The following is a 16921-nucleotide window of genomic DNA, read 5'->3' as shown; positions in this document are numbered from 1 at the left end:
CGAAACTTGTTTAGTGATACCACGTGCCCCGGAGTAGAGGCACAAATTGAACTGTCGCGTAGTGTAACATCACGTGACAGTGTCCTTGCTTTCCGACATGGCTGGCGCGCGCAAGTACACACCTCGAAGGCTTGGCGGTCGGTACCCCTGCACTTGAACTCACCCGGATAACATAAACATGGCACATGCCAAGCTGGTGAAGTCTTTCCTTGTCAGCTGACTTTCCTCTTCGAGTTGAAATAAACAAGAGGCCCCTAGTTGGGAGCCATTGTGACTTATGGGGACGCGCCCCACATCTATCGGCGCTCTGATTCTGTCTCGCTTCGTGGAGGTCTGAATGCCGAAGTGCGCCGGTAAGTGACTCGACGGAATAGTCGTCATGAAAGATGTTCGTTCGAACTAGCAGAACACTGGCTTCCATTGGTCTCCGTGCGCACAAAGCGTTCACAGTTTCTCGTCTGCGCACGTTCAGAAATGTCTGTCGCTCTGCGCACTTCGCTCCTTGACCAGCGCGTGACAAAATCCTGAACCCAGTTGCGCCCCTTCCGACCTCCCACCGAGTGGACTTGGATGATACTGTATCATGTGCCGTGTCAAGTCATTAATAAGGCATTCCCAAATGCAGACCGGCTTTCATTTCCCATTGTTTTGCTTTGAAATCTGCGTTATATACAGAAAATAAATATTTCATTCTGGAAAGAAATTCAAAATTCGGTGAATAACATGCCTGATAAAAAAATTAACAGGTTTTTGGATGTTCTTTACGCCCTACAGCCAGCTAAGGAAACGCCTGTTGGAACGCCATTGTTGTGTGACCGCGGATCACATTGTTGGCTGCAGTGGTTTGGGCTGACGGTGCGAGAACCTCGTTTGTTGTCTCGCAGATCGTGAGACTCTGTTGCCCAACAAGTTGCATAAGCAAAGGTGCGTTGGCTCCGCGAAGCTGTGCCACGAGGAAGCCTCTCCCCGCCGGAAGTATCCGTTAGGACTGTCATACATCATTCATGTCCATTGTGAGAAAGAACTGGAAATCTTTTAACGTCGCGGACATGATTCATTGTACGAAGCAAGAACAGGATGTGCAACAAAAGGTGAAACGATTCGGTTTCGTTTTCATTTGAGCTAATGACGTGTGCATTGCGTAATCGTACAATCGGATTATTCTGTTCTTCATTTACGATTCTCTCTCTCTTTTACTCCGTCGCCTCGCAGTTCTGTCCTGCGGACGTTTTATCTGTTCAAAACGCCTTCGTTCAGGCATCAAGCAACACAAGGAATTTATTCATCTTCTATTCTGCGCGCGTATTTGTTGTGGTCTTGGTTTCTAACTACTGTTTTCTCCCAGTTATTTATAGTTTTAACAGTTTTGGTGAATGGTAAGTGTACATACCACCTGTTTTAAAGTTCATCTTTCCGCATGTCGCTTAGCACCGCGTTTCTAAATATTGTGTAGGCGACTTTTGCCCTGTAGAGGGTTAAATCGTTTCTTTATTTCTGCCGAAATCAGTTTTGTTCCCCAAATTCTCGGCCTAATTTTTGACGCCCCTCTTTTGTATGGGGGGGGGGGGGTACCTGTTTCCAGTCTTTTGTTACGACACGCCGTTGTTTGATGCAGTCAGGATTTTTAAATGGAATGTGTTTATATTTTCGCTGTGCTGGAAGATAAATATTCTCGTTGCCGGAGTTGTGTCCATTTACGTAACATACCGACCTCTCCGTATGAACTTGTGTGCATTTTTACGCAACTTTCGGGCGTTGTACGTAAGTTTGCATTGCGTTTTCTTGCTAAACAAAGAAAAGACCAGTTCTTTGTGCAGATGCCTACGTGACGTTACATTTACGGAGCTTCCAAATTGGCCAAGGTCATCTGGATATGGAAAACGTATTCGTGCCTGACAGCCCAGAGTTTTCTTTAAGAAGCTGCGCGCTGGAAGAATTCTTTGTTCTTTCGGCCGTTTCTGGTGGGTACGGCGTGTCACGTGCCTCGCAAGAAGCCAGGTGGCCGGTGGGTCGGTCCTTCGAGTCGCCTCCCCCCCTCCTCATCTCACTACTGCCCTATGGTTTTCGGCGGGGGTTGGGGGGAAGAAGAAAGCGTGGCGGCAGGAAGGAAGGAAGTGTCAGTGTCGGACTGGTTACCGGATCCCGAGACAGGAAATTGAGGCTCCGTTTGGGATGACAGCAGTGGTTTGATCGCGCCTTCGTCTCTGAATTGATCTGCGCGGTAAAGGAAGTCATTTCTTCCGACATCCGATTCCCGCACAGCACTTCTTGAGAAACTGATGGTCTCTTAGGAGGTCATGCATTTTGCCGTCTTGTGGTACTAGACGTTCCATCGCCGTGTTACAAACAGTTCTTGTCTGTGCCAAATGAACCCAGTCCTTTCCACCGTGTCTTTTTAATATTATCCTTTTAATTTTATGCAGTTTTCCTTTTGAAACAATGCGTATTCTACAGTGAAGGACTGCGACTTCTTTGCCATGAAATCTGAGGGAGGTGACATGCATATTTAGGTCAGCTTTCTGTGTGACCGACGTAAGTTATGACTAATTGTAAACATTAAAACCCTTTTCTCGACTCCAGACGCCCTACCTACCGAAAACGATTTTTTTTCCCCACGAGAACAGTGTTTAATTATCAGACGTCTTACTTTTCGAAGTATCCGCCACTCGGGCCACGTAATGGCCTTTTAATAGAACTATTTCGTTCCGTCATGGAGCCAATTTGCACCTAATTATCACGTTCCGCCAGTCACCATTGGACTCGTGGCGTAATGACATGACCTTACTGAACATTAATTCTTGAAAACCGCGCGTCGTAACTCACCAGGTACTGCTTCGTCCGTGCCTTCGGTAAGGCGCTTTGTTGTATGCAACCATGCATTCATGATCAGCCCGTGTTCTCCTCAGCTTTTCAGGGGGCAGTGGTACCTGTATGTACCATCTGGTTTAGTGTGAATCCAGACATCATTCGCAAGTTTATCCTTGCCATGGAGACGCTTTGTTCGCGGTGCGAAAAGTCCCATTTTTTAATAAACTGTGCTGGGGTTGGCTCTGCACATCAGGAGGTCAGTACGAGATTGTGGGTCATTCACTCGTCTGCGTAATACATAAGGATTCAGTCCGGACCGCCAAGAAAACACTACGCTTCACCATTAAAAAGATCGAGTGGTTAACTCCTTAAAGCCGAACCCCGTCTAAATAATATATAATAATTCAGCCCGTACCGCGAAGAAAACACAACACTTCACCATTAAAAAGACCAACTGGTTTCCGCTGTTTGAGGAAATGATCGCTGTTTGTACAGAGAATCATACGGAACTCATCAACTCAAAATGGAAGAGTTAGATTTAAAGCAGGTGGTACATATGCTTACCATTTGGCTTCAAAGGGTTAGACCAGGCGCGTGAACACTGTACGCATGCCTGCAGACACGTACAACCGTTTAGTTATGGCGTGCGTAGAAGACGTCCCACGTGCGCCGCCTTTTATGGAATTGTATGGTTCATTTCTGTCTTCGCGGAGTCGTACCCCGAGCCGAATGGATCCAGTTTAATCCCTCCCACGCGTTCTATGTCGCACCCCACAAATGCACCTTTTTTTTAAAAAAAAAAAATTCGTCCTTACGTCGTGGGCAGATCATGGCACGTCTTCCTTAAATGTCCAGCAATTCTGCATTGAGTGAGGTCAGTGGATGCGAATTGGCCTTCGAAGAAAATCCTCTGCCTCCCCCACGACGTGAGGTGGGTGACGCGAAACGCCTTGAATCGGCGCACGTGGGATTTGAAGTGGTCACTCCCGTCGAGAGGGACTTTTAAAGATGGCCGTGACGTTTGAGAAGTTCTTTCTTACTTCATAATAAGGACGATCATTTTTATCATGGAGGGAGTAAGCGCCTCAGAAACGTCGGCCTTCACCTTCCTGATTACAAGAAGAGCCATCTTCATAGTCATCCCCACGAGAACCTGAAATCTCTCCCATGAATTTTTATTTCGGTGGTTGAATAGAAAAGTTAGCACCAAGATTCAACGAGGTAAGCGTCAACCTGTCCTCTCTCCCTCCGACTTGATTCCGTCAGCTAGGCCATGCGATGGGTTACAGAAGGTTCCCAGGTTGTGCCCGCTCATCCTTCTGGTAAATAGGTAAGGCGTTCCTAAGTAAAGTCTTTCCGTACCTCAAAGAGAACGTAACTCCTCGCCTTTACAAGGAATTAAATGGTTGGCGTTAAAGAAGTGGCCGACGGCCAACCAGAATGTAAATACGTAATATGGACGGTCCATTTCGCTTTCGGCGGCCAGTTTGCCACTGAATCTTACATCGGCTTCTTTCCCGCCAGCTGGAGATATTTCTCTCCGTCTTTGTCTTCCTTTCTAACCGCTGCCCTACAAGACCAAGATAGTAAGGACGTGTGGTGTTGTTCACTGAAGTCCTTACTCCACGGCCTTCTTATTAGCACGCCAGCCAGCCGGCTGTTCTAAACTTAGACCTTCGGAGCAGCTGCTGGGCTTGGGGCTTGATTCCGTTGTTTTCTTTCTTTCTTCTTTCCCGCCAGAGCGCACAGCGTCTTGTCTCAGGAGAAGGCACTTCTCCTATTCTCGCTGCCGTTGCTGACGCATGGATTGAGATTCCAGTGCCGAATCGCGTAACGGATGTACTGCACGATAAAGAAATTTTGCGTCTTTTGTGTTTTAAATGCGATTTGCAAAGATATTGCTGCATTTAATTGTCTTACGGTAATTTTCAACACACAAAAGGTTCATTCCCGTCAACATGTACTGTTCGGTATTTTAATTACATATATCGATCTTCGACCTGCCCACCGACATCGATTCCGCCACCGACAGGGTCGTTGTCTTTTTTTATGGGGTAGGCGCGACAGCTGTCATAATAATAATAATAATAACAATTCGGTTTACTGGCAGGATGACCGGGGATTGATTCGCGGACATTTCTGTGTGGACAATCCGTCCTACTGTGAAGTGGCGTTCTTTTAGGGTTTGGATGCGTGGATTGTATTCATCCGGTTCAGGGTAGGGGCTGGTGGCGGGCCCCTGTGAACACTATTCAGTCAAATTCGACGTTTCTGACCGCCTGGCATTAGCTTTTCTGTAAGGACATTGCTCCGTGGAATTCAGTTGTATATTACGAGAAATAATTTTGACGGGCGTTAATTCCTTTCAACAAAGCGATTGCTGAACATTGTTGAGTGTATCAAAATTTACTTATCCGCTTGAATATGAGTTTGCTGTGTCCTGCACGGAAAAGGAGTTTGTTCTGCGTAAAGCGTTTCTGCATTGAGAAGGTCGTCAGGTATGTGGCTCCGCGCTGCCGATGCGATGAACTAACAGCATCTGATGACGTAACAATGAAGCAGCTCGCTTTGTGTACGCGTTGTACTCAGGTAGGAAGGAAACCTCGTGGTTTTGTGAGAGTGGTTGCTTCCAAATGGACTTGTTTGCCTGCATTTAGATTTGTAGCAAGAACTCAGAATCTTCCAGCACATGTCCGACAGCTTTAAGATGTGGGCTGTCGGATTCGTGGCTTGTGAAAGTGAAGTCTTTATGTTGTGAATGGAGCACGAAAGGAATATTGATAATCAGCTCATAAGAGAAGTTTCCGTTCTTTAATGACGTTTTAACTTTGCTGGTTTGCAGGAAGCTTGTCAGATTTCGTGTCAGCCGTGCCCCTTTCCTAGTAATGACGTGGATTTCTGTCTCTGGACAATTCAGTAACAGACAACGCCATTTGACTTCGGTGGTAGGCCGGAAGACACACTTGGAAGGTATCCGGTAGCCCGGATCTGTTTTTGTTACAGATTCGAGGGATATTTCGTCTCATCGTAGCGGGTTCTGTTAGACGCACAGACCGACAGGTTAGGACATTGACTTAACTTGAATTTCGCGTTAAGGCGGCTTCATATAATATCGTTTTATTCGGTGAAGACAAATATTAGTGAAATCCCCCCCCCCCCCCGAAAAAAAACCGTGGTTCGGGAAGCATTCCGAAAAAAAGGTAAAGCCATCGAAAACAAAGTACCACAGAATCTTCCAGTGCCTGTAAGTTTGATCAGTGCCCCCTCCCAACTCTTCTCACTCCTCCTGGTTCCTTCCGTGTCGCACCTGGCGTATTCTTGCAAGAACTAGTCTTTTCCCTCAGTGGTGGGATGAGGTTGCTGGCGTTGGAAACACCGGTTTTATTTTCTTAAAGCTCCCCCCCCCCCTCCCTGCCTATTAGGGGTTTGAATTTTTTTTTTAAAAAAAAACTTCAACTGTTCTGAGCCCACAGCAATCTTCGTGAACACATCCTGTGTTTCCTTATCAAGGGGAATTTATTTTTAACTTATTGGGTGCTGTTATGAACCCCGTAGTCATTTCTCTCTCCTTCCAGTGACAATTCTAACCTAACTTTTTTGCCCGAATTATCCAGCAGATTTTATTATATTTTGTCGGATTCGAGCGCTCCTTGAAGTACGCACGGATTTGTCTGCGTGCCTTGTGCTTGTAATTAATATCTGATCGAGTTTCGTGATTTATTAAAGTCATCTTCGTTCTCCTACCAGAAGGAGGCGGATTTGAGTCGGACAAACAACGACGTGAGTCAAGAAGGAATCAGCTGCCCTCTGAGAACTTTATTTATTATAAGGAACAGAGATAATGCGGTCAAGGACGTGGCGCCGCACGCGCGATGCTAACTTAAAAACCATAATTAAACAAAAAAACTTGACGTCTTTTCTCGGTGACCACCTGCCACAATACACAATTTTTAGTTTGGCGGTCTGGGGAGGGGAGGGGGTGATTGCCACCTGACGCTCAGGTCGAGGTGGAAGGACAGGTGAAGTTTGGCTCCGGCAGGTGCGAGAACATGACTCTTCGTGGCCTCATGACTTCGATGCTATCGAGCGTGTAGTCTGTGGGGTCACGTGATATACCGAAAGAAATGGCGTTACAGCAAAGACGTAACTTCGTTCCTGTCGAGGTTTTGTGGTTTGTCATTGCCGACCGCCACTCGTGTTTAATCAAATATTGCGCATCTGTTACAGATGGCGTACTAAGACTGTTTTAATCAAGTAACTACCTAACAGCTGTTCCTTCTTCGCGATCGGCGTAGCGTAAGCTGTGCTTCCGGGGGCGGGGTGTCCAGAACGGGCCTCTCTTTCTTGGTTGTCCTCAGAACACTACAATTCAATATATGCCACTGTCGCCTTCGGTTTGACGTGAGGTGCGATAATGACAAGATTCTGTGTTGGTAATAGACCGACTTCTGTTCATGAGCCCATCTTACTTGAGTGATGCATTGCCGAAGTTTTTCCCGCTCTCTTAAGTAATTTAAGTAGGGCTTGACGTGTTTTAAAATCTGCATTATTCGCCATTAGGGAGCTGCGGGCTGACTGTCTTCAGTGAGGTTTTCTGGATCTTCCTCAGCTTCAGGTAGACGTTGGAATCTTCTCTCCAGAATTAATCCGCAGTACCACTTCACCTCAACGCTCACTGCATTATAACAAAAGTAACCAACACAAGAGCGTCTTTAAATGACCAACAACTCTGAGCTGCACAGAGTGAATCAAGAGCTTTCTCGTCTGAAGCCAAGTGAAGCAGATTCTTGAAATGATTTGACGTCAAAGAATTTTCTCGATTATTTCAGGCTGCAATTCTTCAGCAGACGGCAGAGTACATCTATCAGCTGGAGCAAGAGAAGACCAGCCTCCTGTCCCAGAACTGTCAGCTGAAGAGACTTATCAACCAGCACGAGGGGCAGCAGCAGCTCGAGACTACGTCCACAAAGAAGAGGAAAGTGGACTCCAGTAGTGAGTATTTCAGTGAGGAACACCAGAAATAGAATCTTTTCTCACAATTTATGTTTGCTGCATGGTAATTTGTGCTTGTACGCTGGAAGTGTCCTGACTTTATCGCTGCTGAAATGTGGGAACCCTTATCTAAAATTATATTTTCATATCATAACATGCCACTTATTGATGAAATTTGAGTAGACAGGCGCATTCTCTTTCCTTCATCAACCAGCGACAACGATAGTTGATGATGCCATTGATAGATGTTGAAAAATTATAAAAATAAATTCCAAACCAGAGGATCAGACACTGAATATCCGAAATGGGCGAAGAGTTCTGGTAACATGAGTTGTCGATGCATTTGCAGGTGTCGTGGTCCCTCTTACCGCAGTTCCAGCAACAGTGAGCGAGTCTTCAGATGAAGGCATTGGCAGCATGTCACCAGAGCCGGTGGCAGTCGCTTCAAACGCATCTGTCGCCACCATCAATAGTTTGGACGGCGGAGACCCGAGTCGGGAGATGATCGACCTGCGAGTGCAACTTGACCGTGAACGGAGGCTTCGCATGCAACTGGAAGATCAGGTATGGCGGTTCAGGCAGAGTTTGACTTTAAAGGGACGCGTCGAGGTATGAAACGTCGATTACCGGTGAATAGTTTTTATTATAATTCCTGCTAACGTAATCATAAAGTAAGATTTGAGGTTTTCACAGCGGTGAGTATGAAGATTTCTGTCTTCTGGGTTGTTGCCCTGATGACGGAGGCAGTATGACCTCCGAAACGTTGGTTAACATCGACCTGACTACACAGCGCAACAACCCAGAAGATGGAAATCTTCGTAATCATAAAGATTCGAGCATTTGGATAAAGTAAATCGCACATTACTACAGCGTTCGAAAACTCGCCTTCCTCTCTCCACTACTACCACCTCTACTAAACCCCCCCATGTGAGAAGATGCCTTGTCCATACCAGCATAGCGCATGTATTAGTTATTTTCTTCTTTTGTTGTCGTGTCTGTTGTGTGCAATTTTATCAGTCGGTAAAAAATGTACTTGTGACTGGCAAAATATTAGAACAGAAGTTTCTCGTACAAAGTCCATTGTCAGGCACAGAGAAATGCGCTTGCAGTAAGTGATGAAGCCTTAAAGTGAGACACTAGACGCACGCCTTCCCACTCATCAAGTGATTGTGAATTTCAGGTGCGCTCACTGGAGTCGCAGCTATATCCAGAACGAATTCGTGAGATCACACAACATGTTCAGTTGCAGTACCACCACCACCAGGAAGTGCTGGAGCACTCGACCCCAACAATCACGGTGGCCGCGTCGTCACAGAGGTGTCGTCGCGAGTCGCAACCGACGCTTCCCACCCAGCCGGCAACACAGGCGGTTGGCAACGGCGACAATCTCATCTCTGTAGCTCTTATGAAGGAGACGGCAGCCGCAGTGGCCCAGTTACAGGTTCGTGTGAGTTTGTGGGGAGCAGACGTCAGCCTTAGACTGAAATTAAAGTTGATAGAAGGAAGAAGTGAAAGGGGAGGGTGGTTCAGAAGAAAGGAGGATGGATGAGTGACGGCTCATGGGGAGCACTCGCTGGTTCGGGAGAAAGTAGGATGTAAAAGGAAGGTTTTTTGCTTTAATCGCCTTTCTCTCCCTTTTTTACGTCGCCTCTTATTCCAAATCATGTCGCCTCCCACGCAACACTAAGGGCCCCCTCACTGTCATGCAGCCGATCAGGCCGCCGCAGTACGCCCTTGTGACAATGTGTTGTCCTGTGCAGGTTGTATCTGCAGCATCGCTGCCACCTGTGGCACAGAACACCACCATCGTTTCAACGAGTCCGCTTCGGCTGTCCCTCACGCCACCGCCGGCAAGTCCAGCTCCTATGGAACCGGAGTCGCCATGTTCTCCGCCTCCGCCACCCATCTCTCCTTCCCCGCCGGAGCAGCGTCTGCCGAGCGTTCTGGAAGCGGCCATTAAAGCTGAACCGAAGGTAGAAGTAGAACGTTTACCATCACCGACGTCTGCATCTGATGATGTTACGCCGCAAGCCAGGTGAGTGATTGGGGCGTACTTGGGAGAGGGGTTGAGTAATAAAATGTTTGCCATGTGCCATATTTACTTACATCCCTCAATAAAATTTTTAGTTTAATGAGAAGTAAGTGACCTCATTTCTGACACACAAATTGCAGGATCTTCATTCAGTAACGGAACGTACGATCAGTCGTACGTCAGTAGCATTACTTCGGACAAGAGCGAAGTTTGGCTCTGGAATTATTTCCATTTGCACTTGGAATGTGAAGAAATTCTGGTTGCATGTGATTTAGGAGTTGCTTTGTTTCACCGACATTAAACTGTGACCATTTGGCTGTCACTCGGATGCGATGGATTAGATTCGGGTTGTGGACAAATTGCTTTCCAGAATATTGGAACCAAGGTGACTGGAGAATATTATGTAATTAGCAGCCGCGTAACTGGCATCCTCTTCATCCGGCGTTGTCGTCGGAATTATTAAATGAATGATATGTTTTGGGATGCATGAAATGCGGAATTGTGGTCGGTAGACGTCGTGGAAAAACATTACTTGGCAGGTAGGATACCATTAAAACTGATTCTGGCAGATTGCGCTGATTTGGGAAGGGAGAGTACATGTGTGGAATGACGATGAGCAGATGGGAAGCAATTTGCAATACATTTTCTGAAAGGTGACAGTTCATGGAAGGGCCATCACAAGTTTGTGTTCCTCGCGTAGTCGATTTAGGTGTCGGATAGTATCGTGTTCACGGCGTTACTGCTCTGCCTGATTTGCTTCTCTTAAACTAGTCTTCGGCATTTATTCAAGTGAATAAAGGAACTGTTTTCATTAGGCTGTACTTGGCGAGCACATCACGGCAAAACCTGGAAACTATTGTGGAGGCGATTCGACATCTGGAGGGTGACCACCTGTTCAGTGATGACCCTTCGCCACGATGCGGTCAACAGCAACGCCTCTCGAACAGCGTGATGGATGAACCCGCCCAGGAAGTTCCCTTGGCCCTCACCATGCACAACAAACCCGTAACGCCGCCCACCCAGACGCAGGTAGCCCACCGCCTGCTCAAGGTAGAGATGAACCCGTTCCTTCAGTTCCACAGTTCGCCGCAGTCGACACAGCAGCGAACGGCGCTTCAGCAGCAGCGTCCGGGCGTCATCGTAGTCAAGCAGCACACATGATTGTGATGTAACAGCGTTAGATAAACTACATGCACCCCATCCTTACCCCTGTCCCCAGCTCCACCATTCTCTCCAGAACAGTTTAGTACTTGGATCAAGGGGGCAGAGTCTGTTGATGCTGAAAATTGAGTGCCTAAATCACAGCTTTTAGCCGTTTGGTCGTCGAATGTTTTCGATAGTGCTCACCTGTTATTACGCCCCGTATTTCCATCTGTGCGAAGTTCAGTAATGGTACTAATGAGTTGACACGTCATTTGGTAAATTGTTGCCCGTAGTTTCAGTTACGTTATAAATCGGATATCGATCTTCTTGTTTCAGCGTGCCGTATGATCACGCTCTGTGTGCGGATGTGTGTTTGAAGAAAGCAGAAAGAGGTTTATACTCAACTTTTGGTACACAGAATTTTCATACCCCCTTTATTCCTGGTAGATCAACATTTTCTATATGAGGTTAATGTGTCGTGTGTGTCCCTCCCCTCCCCTCCCCTCCCCGGACTACCTCGTGGATCAAGTAAAAGTTAACTGTTTCTTTATCGTTGTATATCTGATGCTTTTTAATTTTGAGACCCGTGAAGTGGCGGGTCTTTCTAGAATGTGTGCGTATGTGGCTCTCCCACTCTGTTGGTTCACGCTGGACACGAAGTACGGGGATGTTACATGAGCAGAGTGGTGATACGGCAGTTGGTGCGAGTCCTCGGTGGTACTTTGGTCTGCTTTGTTGTTACTGAAGAGTTTTTGAACTGACATGATTGTGGCATAGATTGTACTGCTACAAGCCCATTTAAAAGAATTACAGCTATGATTCTTTACAACTAACGTTTGCTGCCGTGCCACCGTCACCACACACCGACGAAAACGACGACCCCCCCACCCCTCAGATCAGTTATGAACAAGAAATCATTGAAGTGTGCGGACCTCTGCACTGTGCTCAGTCGTAACTTCCGAGCTCTGCTTTTGCTTAACTTCGTCTCACTCGATCAATCACTGACTGTTAGGTTGGCAGGTTATTATGCAAGAGGCGGAGGGCGGGAGGGAGGGAGGGGGTCGGCGTTAAGCGGAAGGAGTGGAGTGAAGACTTTGAAACGTAAATTTCATTTTCCTGATTTCAAGTGTAAAAACTGCTTAGATTTTTATTGTTATTTAAAAAATGAAACAAAGAATGTGCAAAAAAATTAGGCATAGCATTGATTTGCCAGTCATTTTGTCTTCTTTCTATGTACATAATAAAGTACTACTGTTGTATGTGCTACGGTGATTTGGCAAATTGCCAGACTGACATTAATGGACAGATTCTGGAAGTAGTATTGACGACCGCTAATCTCCCAAAACTGGCTCTGCACTGTAAGAGTTGCCTACGAACGCTCGAGTTGTATTTTTTTTCCGCCTTGTTTCGACTTCTGTCCTCGTATATAAATATATATTTTTTGCGTTTGTTTATATTCTATATATTATATAAAATTTGCGTGAGTCCGATTCAGCTTGCGTGTAACTGTATACGTATCACTTTTATTAGTAATAATGTTTGAGATCGTTGGCAGCAGCTCACGTCTCGATATCGTGTTTTGTTTTCCATCAACCTCCGTTGTAGATCTATGTTATTTTCTTCAAGAACTAGTTTATACTTTATTATTCTAATGACTATGATGTATAATTAAAGGAATATGTACTGGCTACGCTGTCATATGAGTGATGAACGGATGCAAGGATGGATGTTTGGTGAAAATATGTAGAGTTGCTATTAATCTAAGCGAAACAGTTCCACGATGTGGGAACAGTACTGATAATTAGGTATTATTATCATTATCATTAATTGTCATTAATATAATGTCCTCTCTTTTAAGCGCGATGTTCCAGCATAGTTTGTTGGGTTCTGACAAGGCGAGGAGAGGATTCATTCAGTTTCTCTTTGAATTGAATTTTCATATTTTGTTGAAGCTTGGGGCTGATGGAAAAGAGTGTATTTTTGCAGGGGATAAGCTGCTTCCCAGCTCTGCCAGTTCTATTATTTGCTTAGTTTCATAAGAGTTCAGACTTTGGGGCAGGGCAGTCACTCTTTTATTATTAATATCAGTCATTGTTAAAGAAAGTTCCTTGAAGTGTAACTCGTATATCATATTAACATTGAGATTGGTAGTTGTTGCATTCTAGTAAGATAGAAATGGTGTTTGAGTCGCAGCGAACAGTTTTTAATGTACAATATTTGTGAAATGTAATGGTAAATAAAACCCCCACATTTATATTTCTCAGTCTAGTTTTTATAGATTGAAGTGAAGCTTGTTTATTCTGATTCTAAAGTTGTGTGAATGTTGATTTTGTTTTTTCAAGGGATGCGGATGGTTACCATTATCTTCACACATATCGTTATAGTTATTTAATGAAGGAGACGATGCATTTGGGGGCCATATTTCTTAAAACTACCAAATGCTAGCCAATAAGACACTGGGAACTGTAGAACGTCCATTCACCATATTTATTCGTGAAAAAGAATGTAATAACTACTGAATATTGTGTTCATTATTCACACACATTAACAGATATTCACTTATGATGTCAAAGACTTCACCTCTAAACCCTCCGCCCCCGAAGGTGTGTTTAAGTGCACTGAAATTTATATTATACAGCAAATATATTCCGTTACTTCTCGTACTGAATAAATTTGTTAGGTTTAAAGAACGATGTCAGAATTGATGTTTTAAGAACTAAATTTTACACACTGAACTTTTAAGTTCTCTCACATCATCATGAATGTTTCTGGATACACTTTTACTGTCATAATGGTGTTATAATTGGCGCCCCTCTCACCCCAGGTTTAATTGCTGTGATGTATTATAAATAATTATTATTATTAAACTTGTAATGATAAGGAGGAGTAATTCGTAATTCTTTGCTCAAAAAGCTCTGGTCTAGAGTCTGTAAAACTATTCCTGCTAATGGGGTGTATTTGATACAACAGCTGGTGGTGGGTCTGTCCACGCACTACTCGGGTAGGTAGTGCTGCAATCTGTTGGGCAGATGCCAGACACTTCCCACGCCTCCACAATGGTGACATTAGTTCCAGAACCTCAACAGGCTGTATGAAGTAAGTTGACTTTTTAAGGCTACTCCAACAAGATACTAATGCCAGTTGGATTTGTGGGTACGTCACTTGGCTGTACTTCTTTGCCTTTTATTTTCCCATGTGGTACATTCTTATTGGATTTGTTCAGATATATAAAATTTCCAAAGAAATTTATATTCAAATTATAAGTGAGGCACTTAGCAAGTCCCTGAGACTGGGACTTTTCAAACTCAATATTAGAATTTCAGTTTCCTGTTAATGCTGCTACAGACTAGAGTGTAGCACATTTGATGTGCGGTTAGCTTTGGAATTAGTGGAGTTGGCCCCATCTTTCATTACCATTTTGTTAAATTGTGCATTAATAACGTGGTTTTTGCGGCGAAACTAAAATTCTGAGAGGTAAGCACTGGAGATGATTCTGAATGATTTGTGTTTAATTGTTTACATTGACAAATGCAAGACGACAGCAGAGAACTGGAATTGTCACACAAATTGGTTGTATTTATTCAGTTTATTTCATACGATAACAAATTCTAGTTTTTGGTTTACCTACACTTGTGTGAGCTATATATATATTGTTTATGTAGTTCGGCTTGTGAGTCATTAGGAGGTTATGTTTACCAAATAGTAAAGTTGCAAATCTGCAAAAAAATGATGTTTTAAGGAGTGGCAGAAACTATTTACATTGTCAGAAAGAAAAATTGTAGTTGTGTGGTAATTTTTGCTTATTCAACTTCAAGATTCTTTTGCCATTCCCAAAAATATTGCATTTCTGTAGATCCGCAATTTTCTCTTCGGATTGACTCATTGTAATAAATTGTTAAATTGTCTTGTAATTTTTATGTTAAAAGCATTTTTACGTATTGTAGTAAGACTTGCCATCTTAAACTTTCTTTCTTTTGTACAAGTTTCATATTTGTGGACTGGGATCACTTGACTTTTTTCAGTATTTTTTTATTCTACTTGTGCACATTGTGGTGTTCCACGTGACATCCGCTTATGATATTTAAAAGTAGGGAACCATGTACAGGAAGATGGAGCAGATAATGGATAAGAACAATATTTCATTTGCAGCAAAGTAATCCATTTTCTTTGGGATCATTTTTGGTACCCTTTGGGGTGAAGTTTCATAGATAATATTAAACGTAATATTAGTCATATTACTATGGGTGTTTTGAAAGCTGTTTATACAGCTTGTAAGTTAGGACCTTAGCTCAATTTTACAGGCAATATAGGCTGATATTTTACAAAGGAAAGCTGGAAATGGGACACATTGAATTCATAACAAAGTACCTGTACTCTTCCTAACATATTTGTATTGGAAACATCAAACACAAACCTGCATTAGAAACAAAACTATTTTGATTTCCCTCGTGCTCCAGATTATGAAATTCTTGCCGTATATTCATTTCTGTTTTACATTCAAAGTTTATAATTTTGGATGAGTTGCGTATCTGTAACTGGCACTCCGTTATGTTTTGAACATAACTTCTTTCATTCATTAGGTGATCACTTTCTGTTGTGTATATGGTTGCCTTTGCCTTGGTTCTTCACTCTCATGAACATGGCAAAATATTTGTTTATATTGGTAACACTGTATTTTTGCAGTACATCATTTTGTAAAGTTAGAAAATGGTTTGAAAAATAGTAAATGATTCAGTTACTGAATTTCATATGGTTTTTCTAGTCCAGTACTCTATATTATTTAAACAGGAATGGAAGTGTGCATTTGTAATTTTTATAAAAATTGACCAAGGTCCTGTCTGCTTTATGACATAGGGCATTGCCAGGTGCAGCCTGTTGCTGTAATATGGAGAAACAGCACTGATAAAGTGATGAAAACAAACATTAACATGTTTTTATAAACCTCGCAAGTCTGACTGCTTTTGGGTATCGAAAAAATGTGCACAGAAGGTTGCGCCTAGAGAAGTACAAATCAAAAGAGGTGTTCGCACTCACATTTATTTCGTTGTCTCAATTTTGTGGCTTCTATTTGTGTTGCCTGTAAGAACATCAGTGACATCATAATTAAAAAGTATGTAGACAAATATAGTTTATTTCTTTTGTTGAACCCATACATTCCTTATTCATTACCAAATTAGTACTGCTGAATAAAGGCAAACTATAGCAACCATGAAATTATATGTTTTTTGGTACTGCAGAATAATATATAATGTTGCAATACCAACAACATGCTGTTAACATTTCATGTGTAATGTCATCAGGTGTTTCAACCTGTATTCTTCATTGCTTTCTTATTGTAATACATTTTCTGTCTAATTTTATTGTTTCAATGAATCGATGGTCTTTCTCTGCATTTTATATTATTTACCTTGTACAAGTACAAAACATACTCTGCTACAAATTTATGTTCTGTACACTTTACAACCAAAATTCTAGCTGTGAAATGTAGCTAAACTTTCAGACTTCATTTTAAAAGAAAACATCCTAAGCTTCTAGTTTGTGAGAAAATACAGTGGTGTTGATGTAAACCACATGCTTCTACTGGTGCTTTGCGGATATTTACATTGTCAAAATGTTCAGGTTGCTCAGAAATATTTTTGAAAAACTTTTACATGATGTTCTTATTCTGACTTTCATGTCACATTATCCCAATCTTTGTCACCACACTGGTGTTGTAATGGCTGTAGATGCCCTTGAATGATCTTCCACATACCACATCAAGTTTAAGAATTATGTCACAGCTCACTGTGCAGTAGATCTGTCAATGCAGCACTAATCATGGAACTGTACTGTGGCAAGTTTCATCTTCATCCACTTATATTTTAAGGATAAAACTGAAGAGCAGTGAGGGAGTTATTATCACCCATTAGGCCCGCAATGTAGTTTTTAATATTATATTAAAAGAAG

At 43.3% G+C, this 16921-nt stretch overlaps 1 protein-coding gene across 6 annotated transcripts in view; it reads left to right on the top strand.

Moving 5' to 3' along the window:
- LOC110828386 (transcription factor cropped) overlaps positions 1 to 16098 on the top strand; it is a 60776-nt gene extending 44678 nt beyond the window's left edge. For 5 of the 6 annotated variants that reach the window (XM_022061091.2, XM_087349302.1, XM_022061121.2 and 2 more), the window contains exons 3-7: positions 7638 to 7800; positions 8150 to 8364; positions 8981 to 9241; positions 9561 to 9835; positions 10648 to 16098. In XM_022061091.2, the coding sequence (XP_021916783.1) occupies positions 7638 to 7800; positions 8150 to 8364; positions 8981 to 9241; positions 9561 to 9835; positions 10648 to 10993 (1260 nt within the window). In that variant the 3' untranslated portion in view covers positions 10994 to 16098. The remainder of the gene's footprint in view (positions 1 to 7637; positions 7801 to 8149; positions 8365 to 8980; positions 9242 to 9560; positions 9836 to 10647) is intronic. The other variant, XM_022061106.2, reaches the window with a different exon arrangement.
- The last annotated feature ends 823 nt before the right edge of the window (positions 16099 to 16921 follow it).

This window comes from Zootermopsis nevadensis, unplaced genomic scaffold, assembly GCF_977971745.1.
Source record: "Zootermopsis nevadensis isolate Lab colony 2312 unplaced genomic scaffold, Znev_1.0 Znev_ptg000016l, whole genome shotgun sequence".
In the NCBI taxonomy this organism is placed as follows: domain Eukaryota; kingdom Metazoa; phylum Arthropoda; class Insecta; order Blattodea; family Termopsidae; genus Zootermopsis; species Zootermopsis nevadensis.
Note: the sequence above shows the minus strand (reverse complement) of the source record. Positions and strands in the feature narration are given on the sequence as shown.